This window comes from Scomber japonicus, chromosome 8 (assembly GCF_027409825.1).
Source record: "Scomber japonicus isolate fScoJap1 chromosome 8, fScoJap1.pri, whole genome shotgun sequence".
Taxonomy (NCBI): domain Eukaryota; kingdom Metazoa; phylum Chordata; class Actinopteri; order Scombriformes; family Scombridae; genus Scomber; species Scomber japonicus.
The window spans coordinates 8881205-8891542 of record NC_070585.1 but is presented as its reverse complement, the minus strand read 5'-3'; the positions used below and the strand labels follow the sequence as shown (position 1 = coordinate 8891542).

The window sequence follows — 10338 nt, the reverse complement described above, 5'->3', positions numbered from 1 at the left end:
ATGTCTGATTACATTATTGTGTAACAGGCATAAAATACACAGGTACAACGTAGATGAGTAGCTGCTTAGTGTAGCGTTAATCAGTTTTGGGTTTATCACACTGATGTCTACACTAAAGTGAATTTCACAGGAGATGCATTGTTTAGTTTTTGTTTTAATGTCTGAAACTCTAAATCATTGTTTTTCATATTCACTAAAGTGTATTTTGAATGATTTATTCTCCTGTTTCTATTGATTTGTGAAGTTTAAATGCATTTTAACACCCAAACCTAATAGGTGATTAATCCAAATATAAAATACAGAATGTTTCTACAAACCACATCTGGATCAAGGATGAGCTAAGCCAGATCCAGGCGTGATCTATTAATATAAATATAAATATCTGAATGAATAATCTTGAAACTTCATTTACATTATTGATGACAAATTGTCCCCAGACCCTTACCAAGCACATATTAAATTAAAAACTCATTCCAATATTTAGCACCAGTGGAAACAACACATGTCTCCATTCATTGATTTTACTTACTCTGAAGCTCAGGAGCAAGTTTTTCAGTGTTTAGATAAGAGAGATTTTTTAAAATTATACTTAAAATATTTTCTTGACCTTCTTTTGTAAAATAATTAATTCCCATGGTTCCTAAATGCATATTTTAGTATATTCCAGTTTCTACTGCTATTATTTTATCTGTGAATTGTTCCTGAAGTCTCTAACACAGCTTTTTTTTCTCTTCCATTACTTAATTCATAGGAAGCATCACTCACAGCATGTATGGCATTAAGAAAATAAAAGACAACAATTAGGCATCATAATGAAATAAAGATAACATAAAGGACATGATTTCACTTTCAATGTGTTGATGCAGTCAATGTGGAAACAGGACAAAGGGTAAAAGTAATAATAAACGAATAAAAAAGAAAAAAGGTAGGCAATTATATATTTCTTATCATTTACAAGTTGGATGTATGAGCAGCGTTTTAACCCTGAGAGCTTCCCATTGGTCCACGTTGGTGTTTACCGTAAACATCCTAAAATGCCGGCAACAAATTCACACATTCACAAATACGACATAAAAAATTGCTCTGTACATCGTTTATCTTTATTAATAGCTGCATATACAAATATATGAACCCAAGTGTCCCTCTAACTGTTATCCGAAGCAAACCAACTCACAGATAAAACAGCCAACACGTCACATAATGCCTGAAATTCCCTTTGCGTAAAAATTACCTGAGGAGCCGGAAGTGATGTGGCTCCCCACATAGCAAGCCAAAGATAAACACGTAGCCAGACGAGCAGGGGCGAGAATAAGAAGATATCTCAGAGAGTGCTGCTTAAAACGGACCAAATGGAGTAGCTGGGAAGAATATAAAGATTTGTAGCACGCAAGGAAACACCCGTCAAAACCGACCGACGAGCGAGTCTTCCGCGGGCATCGAATCGGTGAGTTGACAGCTGTAACGGCGGCTAACACAAGCTAACGCAAGCTAACTAACCTAATTAGCTACCTGTTTTAACTCAGGGAGGTCTCTCCAGGTATATTTAAGTCATTTAGTGGTGCATTAGGAGCTTATAATTGCAGTGTTGGCTTGGAAGTTGTCATACGGTTCGTCGTTTTTTCTGAGTGTTAATTTGCACACATTAGCTTTAAGGTTAGCGAGCTAAGGGAGCTAAAAGAGCGTCATGTTGGTATTTGCTCAGATTTTAAGAGTCAGATAATGTATTAAGTTGTTTAGGAGGCAAGTGATGGAGCAGCTGCAAGAATGGGAGTGTTCATGGGTACTCTTTAGTGCTTAGCATCCGTGCAGGAGGAAATAAAGTCAAGCATAAAATCAGTCACATCTTGATCTTTTTACGTGCATTAATGCGTTTTATCTAGATTACATTATTCATGGTATTTAGACACATTGTAATTTTTGTGACGCTTAACAAATACTAGATAACCATATGCGCCGAAATGTAATACTGTGTCAGCTGTAGATTTTCATACAACGTTATATCTTGCATTGGAAGTGAAATGATAAATATAAATATGACATTTATAAAGGCTCCAACTCAACACTTTGGATCACCTTCACAGTTCAGTGTGTTTTACTCAAACAGCCCCACAGACTCCATGTTGGCAAACCAATGTGTATTTAACACTTGAGAATAAATATGGGTAATGTACACTCACCAGCCTCTTCATTAGGATCACCTGTGTAATCTAATTCAATCCAATACAACAGCTTTGCTTTAAATTCTATGTTTATGAAGTTTATACATTTTCAGTTTTTGTTAACATTGGCAAGAAGGTGAAAGTTGTACTTTGTTTATTTTTCAGGTCATACTAAGTGGTGGTATTGAATTGTGTTTTGCCCTCCTCATGTATGTTAATGGAGTGGAAAACACCTTTCAATAAAATGTGCACTAATACACCATCATCACCCACTATGACCTCAATAACTAACATAAAGCAGAATTATCACCTTTTTGACAATGTCAGAAAAAATGGAAATGTGTAAGCTTCATAAATGTAGAATTTGTAGCAGAGCTGTTGGATTGCATTAGATTGCACAGGTGGATCTGATGAAGTGGAACGCTTCTCACTGTTATTCCCACAAGTGCTGCTCTCCTCCTCACAGCACCTGTCACTGTAGACCTCCACGTGGGCCAATTAGCTGAGTCTTGAAAATGCTGCTTTGCATTTTCAATTCAGAGAAATTACCACAAATTGAGCCACAGTTGCATCAGTCCATGTTGTCTGAGACATGGGACATTATATACCCAGACTAAGAAAGTGCCATTACTATTGGTGACATACATTAATACCCTAAAATCCAGCATTTAGTGTCCTCTTATTAAGTAAAATGTGATATATTTGTCTGCTTTTATTCCAAGGGACAAATGACACAATGCATATCAGCCTCAGAAATGGCCTAACTGATTAGGACAGATAATTGGCACTTTATGCATATAAGCTTGTAGTTGTGTAATCTGGAGTGTTGCTGATTCTCCTGATTTGTATTTGGTGCCTTTTTAACTCAATTCACACATAACCCTCCATTCACAACTTAGCAAAACAGACACAGAAAGAAACTTCCAGCCGTTGTGCTGCGGCTCAACTATAGTTTTCAGTTCCTTAAAGGGTCGACTTTCTACTTTTTATTTAAACCTGAGAGAGCGAGGAGCAGCCATGCATGCTATAAAGAAACCCTCGTCACTGAAAAACAAATGAAACAAACACAGAAGCTCAGACACAACAGGGCAGCATTACTACATCCTAATGTTCCCAAAAGTCTCAACTATCATAAAATATGATCGTGATTATTCATTAAATAATGAGCAAATACTAACATGGTAGCATTAACTACATAATCCAGGTCTTGCATAACCTCCAGTAGGTTTAGAGAGGTTTGGTGAGAGGTTATAAACTGAGAGAGTGGATCCACATGATGGGGTGAGATCACTCATTAAACAGCCAGAACTGGTTTATAATTGAATGCTTCATGCTTCTAGAAAAAGGAGGTGAATGGTTGGGTAGTTTTCAGGCTGCTGGTGAGCACAGTGTGGCATTTCCTGTCATGGAAAAGTTTATTTGTTTTATTATTTGTAGATAAATTTAAAATACTGCTTCACTGCACACATCTGTGATACATGAGAAGATAAAAAATGAACCCTTTCCAGCAAAGTGCTACCCCCCTTTCTTATTTGCATGTCGCTCTGCTTGATTTGTCAGCTTTCACATTCACTAACCTGTTCTTCTTTTTTGTTTGTTTTTTGTTTTTTTGTTACCCGCTTCATCTGTTTCCTTTCCACAGCATCTGTAGCCGAGTCCAAGATGGTGCGAGCAGCCTTGGTGACCGCCACCAGTTTGGCGCTGACTGGGGCCGTGGTGGCGCACGCTTACATCCTCAAACACCAGTTCTACCCGACCGTGGTCTACCTCACCAAGAGTAGCCCCAGCATGGCGGTAAAAGTCCAGATCTTTACTTTGGTTTGAATGATTCGTACCGAATATTAAAGTCTAAATATTTCAAATGTGCGTTTTTGATTCTGGTTTTCAGGTGTTGTACATTCAGGCCTTTGTGTTGGTGTTTCTGCTGGGAAAGTTCATGAGGAAGGTGTTTTTTGGACAGTTAAGAGCTGCAGAGATGGAGGTAGTTTTTATTTTTATTGCTCTCATCATAACATACTTAACATTTGCCGCATGACAACATGTGATCTGTGCGTTAACCCGTCGCCTCCCTCTGCCTCCAGCACCTCATCGAGCGCTCCTGGTACGCGGTGACCGAGACGTGCCTGGCGTTCACCGTGTTCAGGGACGACTTCTCCCCCCGCTTCGTCGCCCTCTTCACACTTCTCCTCTTCCTTAAGTGCTTCCACTGGCTGGCCGAGGACCGGGTGGACTTTGTGAGTGATGACGCATTATCCTTTCCTTCAGCCGTATCCGTATACAGGACGTCGTTTTAAAAGGTAGAGAGGGAACTCGGGACAAAGGATGAGACAGATGGCGTGCGGTTGAAAGGTTGCATACCAGAGCTCAGTGTTGTTATGAGACATTTTGAAAGTGATAATTCCAGTTTGAGCCTGAGTTTGAAGATCCTGTTACAAGGGTGGCAGGTTGTGTAGTGATTGTTTAATGCTTCCGTTAACATTTTAATGTATATTTCTGTCAGATGGAGAGAAGTCCAAACATATCCTGGGTTTTTCACTTCAGAGTATTATGTGAGTACACACTATCAGCCAAGACACCACAGTTCTGAGTTGGCTTTTTTTTTTCCTACTTTATCTTTCCTGAACTCTTCTCCCATATTGTTCTTTCTTTGCCATTGCTTGTACCTTTTTTGAAAGTAAGCCTGTTGGTTAAATAAAACTGTATGCAATTTGTAGCCTGTATTTATGAGGCCAGATGCCCCACACACTAATTCAGCCTTTTGGGGAAACATATCTTTAATATCTGTGTCTTATTTCCTTCCAGCTCTCATGGGTCTGCTGGCTGTCTTGGATTTTCTGTTTGTGAACCACGCCTGTCACAGCATCATTACCCGAGGAGCCTCGGTACAGCTTGTTTTTGGATTTGAGGTGAGTCACACCAGAATAAAGCTGAATATGAGCCCTGTGGGTTTTTTTACTGTAAAAAAATGCTGATTTGACACATCTGTGGTCATTTCAACAGCCTAATTCTTGTTTCATGTGCTGATTCTTATAGTTTTGAGTGTAGTATTGTAGTGTGAAATGATCAGGATTAGTTCATGTCTGGTTATGATGTTTTTGGTATCATTATGATAAGATGTCATTAACCCTTTACATACTGTTCATATTGGGACTCTTAAATTGTCTCTACACCAATTCACATTCATAATTTCCCCATCAGTCATCAGATGTTTGAATATGTAAAAACGACATTCACAATCACTGTTTTATGGTACAGAAGAACATTTTATAGAATATGATACAATACAATAACATGTCTTAATGCTGATTTGAGATTTTAAAAAATAAACACATTTGCATAAATAAAAATGATCAGCTGCACAAAAAAGAAACGTCCAGCTTAAACAAAATGTGTATATGGTGGTTTTACAGCTCTCAAGTCAAATTTGACCCTGAACAGTATGTAAGGGGTATTTAAGGAGTGTAAATTATGAATGAACTGAAGAGAATGACTGTAAAAACAGCTGAGGGATCTTTTCAGGGGGTCGAACACATTTTTGGATGTGTGCTTTTATATTTCACAATTAGGTAAATGTTTGTATGAAATGTCAGTTTCACATACTCTTCCTTTTCATGGGTTCAAAATCCCTTCTTTTTCAGCCTTTGATAAGAGTCGTTACATTTTAATCTTCACAGTTGCATACTCAGTTGAGCAAGGCCACAGGAATAATAATAACCTGACTCACCAATGAAAGATCAGTCTGATTATCAACCCCAGATGTAATAAACCTGACTTGAATCTACATCTAGTACAGAAAGATAAAAGACTAAACTAAATTGTCTAAAAACACGAGCATAAAGTCTGAACAGTGCTGTCTATTTAAATAACCGGTGAACTATTTTGCATCCTCTAACTGCTTCACCACAATGTTTAACCACCCTTTTCATACTTCTTTACCCCTTCAGTACGCCATCCTGCTGACCATGGTGCTGACAACCTTCATCAAGTACGTCCTGCACACTGTAGACCTGCAGAGTGAAAACCCCTGGGACAACAAGGCCGTCTACATGCTCTACACCGAGCTCTTCACAGGTACTCCAGTCGGCTCCAGTTGGAAATGTGAAAAGAGGAAATACTTCCTGTTCTCCTCAAGATGTGTACAACATGCGTGTGTCTATGTGGCATCTTCAAGTGTTGTTTTTTTTAATTCCAGGTTTCATCAAAGTGCTCCTGTACATTGCCTTTATGACCATCATGATAAAGGTCCACACCTTCCCCCTGTTTGCTATCCGCCCCATGTATCTGGCTATGAGGTGAGCAGCTTCCTGTGCTTCCTTTTAACACTGCTGTTATTTCAGCTACTGCAGCCAAGCTCTAAATAACCTGATGATGTTTCATATTTCAAGTTATATTCCAGCACTAACATTGAATTCATATCATATAATTAAGTCATGTTTTGAGTGTTGTGTTGCTTTTCTTTCCTCTCAGGCAGTTTAAGAAAGCTGTAACAGATGCTATAATGTCTCGAAGAGCCATCCGCAACATGAATACACTGTGAGTCATTTCAACTATTTCCTGATTCTGCTATTTATAAAGATTACATTTTTTATTCTCTGGTTCATTTTATTCATTTATCTCATTCATATTTTATTAGATTTCTAGATTATATGTGAAGTGATTTTCAAATGTGTTTGAAATGCATAGGGCATTGAAATTCCAAGGAAATTTTGGATAATAAGAAAACATATCATTTGACATACACTAACATATCTTAGGTGTTAAGCTCTGTGTAAACATATTGTTCAGTAGGTTACTTTGTGTCCGTGAGCTCAACTGTCAGGGCTGCATTCCGAATAAAGGAGTGCCATGCTAGTGTTTATTCAGGCAGATGATGAACGTAAAGATACAAGCCCGAATAAAAGCTGAGCTGATAAGCTTATTTCTTGTGTCAATGTCATGCTCAGATACCCAGACGCTACTCCTGAAGATCTGCAGGCCTCCGACAACGTCTGCATCATCTGTCGGGAGGAAATGGTCACAGGAGCCAAGAAACTACCCTGTAATCACATATTCCACTCCAGGTGAGACGCAGCGTCAGAGCACACTGCAAACAAACATGAAGGTGACGTGAGATTGCAGTACGTTTGAAATGTTGTTGTAGTATCTCACCTGCCCCCCCCCTCGTCCCCCCACAGCTGCCTGCGCTCCTGGTTCCAGAGGCAGCAGACCTGTCCCACCTGTCGTATGGACGTCCTGCGGGCGTCTAATAATAACAATCAGACTCCGGCCCCAGCACAGGCTCCGCCCCCTGCTCCAGCAGCCCCCGCCAACGCTCCCGCAGCCCCGCCTGCCAACGGTTAGAGTCCAAGAACAGTGCACACAAACACAAACCCCCATGTACCTGTATGAAGACCCAAAGTAAAAGCTAAGAGGAACATCAGTCATCCCCCCTCCTGAACACAGTCTTACATGTAGCAATGTTTTGAAGCACCTGCTGCTAAATGACCTTTCTACAGTGTTAGTAAGGATCTGTTTTGCTCTGTTTCCTGTCCAGTGCCTCCAGGCATGTTACCTGGCTTCCCACCTGGCATCTTCCCCTTCTGGGGTCCGTTCCCTGCAGTGCCTCCTCCTGCTGCAGCAGTCGCTGCTCCTGGTGCTGCTGACCCTCCACAAACCAGCACAGAGGCTACACAGGCAGCCAGTAAGGATACCTCAGACCCTCCTGCAGAGACACTGAGTGTTTGACATGTGTCCAGGTAGTCACAGTGTTGTTGTGTGTTTGTTCCCATCAGGCACCAGCCAGCCCAGCTCGTCTACTGCAGACTCGGCGACAGCAGCTGCTGCTCCAGGGTCCACGATCCCAGGATTCCCCTTCTCCTTCCCCCCTCCACCCTTCCCCACTGCACCATGGCTGCCCATGCCACCACCTCCTCCTTTTGGTGAGCACTAGTAGTATTTCAGTTCATACTAAATCTTAATTGACAAATGTCTCTTGACTAAAAGAAAGCTTTTGCAACTCAACGCACATTTTTACCGTAGTAACCAAAAAGTAGAAAGAGAAGAGGCGCACATTAAAGAAAAGTTATCATCTAGTCACCCACGTCCATCCTAAAAAGAAATAAATGAAATGTAATCAAGATTTCTAACTCCACCTGCTTTAATCTTGACATATTGTTAGACATCTATCTCTCATCTTCATACTCTGAGTGTGTAATGTCACATCTTCTTACAAGAGTGACGAGGCTCAGCAGGCATTTACATGAGCCGAGTCAACATGTCAGTCAAGGCCTCTCCTCTCTCTCCTTCAGTGTCGTCGATGCCTCCTCCTCCTCCGTCTCTGTCCCGTCTGTCAGAGGAGGAGCTGAGGGAGCTGGAGGCAGAGGGCCGGCGGGGCCTCGAGGCCAGACTCCAGTGTCTCCAAAACATCCACACCCTGCTGGACGCCGCCATGCTCAACATCCACCACTACCTCAGCACCGTTGCCACTCTCACGTAAATGAACCTTCTCTACACTGCAATAAAATCATTAAAACCCAGGCTGTTAAACTCTTTTCTAATATTTTCTATGATACATTGTGACATTCAGTTGAATACTCTTTTTGTCTTTTGTGCCGTTTCCTCCACAGTCCTCCAAGGGGTGAGGCTAGCTCTGGAGAAGCCAGCGGGACGACCCCCACCGCTGCGTCCTCCTCAGCTGGTAGGAGCACAGAGAGTCCCCATCAGGAGAAGGACGCCACCAGCTGTAAGTAACTGATGGAGTCACTTCAACTGCAATTACATTTTCTCACCCAAAATACAAAAGTACATAATCAGCAACCTTTTTAAACGTGATTCGATCATTTCCGTTTCCAGCTGATGAAGCGAGTGAAGCGACGGTCCTCTCTCAGCCCGCCGACTCCACCTCTGCCTCCTCGGACGCCGACAGAAAAGAAGCGATGGACGAAGGAGCGGAGGAGGAGGAGGACGGAGAGCCCAACGCCGCCGAGCTGAGGCGCCGTCGCCTCCGTAAACTGGAGGAATCGTCGTCGTCGTCGCCCCCTCCTCCTGACAACTGATCCACCACTCTGGGACATATCGCTCTGGACCAACAGGAACTCTGGACGTGGATCACCTGTTGTCAGCTGGTCGCTTCGGTTCGTCATCGCCTCTCTCATTCGTGGCTGTCGCCCCTCCACAGGCTCAGGTTTCTGACTGCGTCGGGTTGGACTCAAGCTGCCGGGAGATGCCGTGGTTCTTTACAGCTTATCTGGACTCTGTTTGTGTCAGAAAGCAATAGCACAATTTATTTTTTCCTCCCGCTGCCCCCCCTCCCCTCCCCCTCCTCACAGAATGACTACTGCAATAAGTTACTGCAGGTGTTTGTAAGTTGAATCAGGTGGAAGAAGAACGTCTCCTTTCAGAGCGAGTTATTTGGTCAGAGAAACGTCTGGATTAGTGTTGTAGTCTTACTGTCATCAAGCTCCTTGCCTGCACTGTGATTTTTTTTTTTCCTTTAATTCAGCCGCCTCCGGTATGAAGGTGGTCACAGCCGCTACGTTGACGTTGTTACACGGCACACGGATCGCCATCCTGATCCGGCGAATTCTAATCGAGGGAGGTTGATCAACTTTGGCTTCTGCTTCTTTTTGTTTGTTTTTTTTTTCTCTTTCTCGTTAATTCTTCTTCTGTTTCTCGCTTTCTCAACATGTTACCACTGCGGATGTTGTAACATACTGATTCATTTGAATGTGTACATACTGTATAAAGAGTTTTAATAGGATGATCTGTACATAATGCAGAATAAACTGTTTGACTGAAAAGGCAGCGGAATGACACGTATGATGGTTTGTGTGTTCCAACTGAAGTGATGCTGCTGAAGTGGAGCTCAGAAACTATGAGAGTTTTGCTTCAGTGACAATAAAAACTCAATATTAACCCTTCAAAATATTATTCTTATTCTTATTCAAAAAAATACCTTAAAAACTTTTCTTTTAGCCAGAAATGTGATGAATTATCCCAATATGGCCAATTCTACTGATCAGTTGTTGGGGTAAACGCACCAAGCAATTGTTAGCAAGCAAGCGTGTAGGATTTTTAATATTTTAAAAATCTGGGTTGTATGAAAAGAAATGCACCCAACATGTTTGTTTGACCTCAAGAATACAAACTGTTTCAATAAGAAACGGCTAACAAGAAAAATCCAGAGCAGCTGAGTCATTCT

General features: G+C 41.6%; 1 protein-coding gene across 1 annotated transcript; it reads left to right on the top strand.

Moving 5' to 3' along the window:
• The first annotated feature begins 1262 nt into the window (after positions 1 to 1262).
• Positions 1263 to 10054, top strand: syvn1 (synovial apoptosis inhibitor 1, synoviolin). The gene is made up of 16 exons (XM_053323948.1): positions 1263 to 1444; positions 3802 to 3953; positions 4048 to 4140; positions 4241 to 4393; positions 4660 to 4708; positions 4962 to 5065; positions 6104 to 6230; positions 6352 to 6451; positions 6627 to 6692; positions 7103 to 7219; positions 7334 to 7494; positions 7693 to 7839; positions 7931 to 8077; positions 8447 to 8630; positions 8765 to 8880; positions 8991 to 10054. Exons 2-16 carry the CDS (start codon positions 3822 to 3824, stop codon positions 9191 to 9193), a joined length of 1899 nt encoding a protein of 632 aa, XP_053179923.1. The 5' UTR covers positions 1263 to 1444; positions 3802 to 3821; the 3' UTR covers positions 9194 to 10054.
• The last annotated feature ends 284 nt before the right edge of the window (positions 10055 to 10338 follow it).

Coding starts and splice junctions, on each gene's coding strand:
- syvn1 (XM_053323948.1), top strand. CDS start 3,822: ATGGTGCGAGCAGCCTTGGTGACCGCCACCAGTTTGGCGCTGACTGGG. Junction 4,394..4,659: donor CCGAGGACCGGGTGGACTTT/GTGAGTGATGAC, acceptor TATTTCTGTCAG/ATGGAGAGAAGTCCAAACAT. Junction 7,495..7,692: donor CGCAGCCCCGCCTGCCAACG/GTTAGAGTCCAA, acceptor TTTCCTGTCCAG/TGCCTCCAGGCATGTTACCT.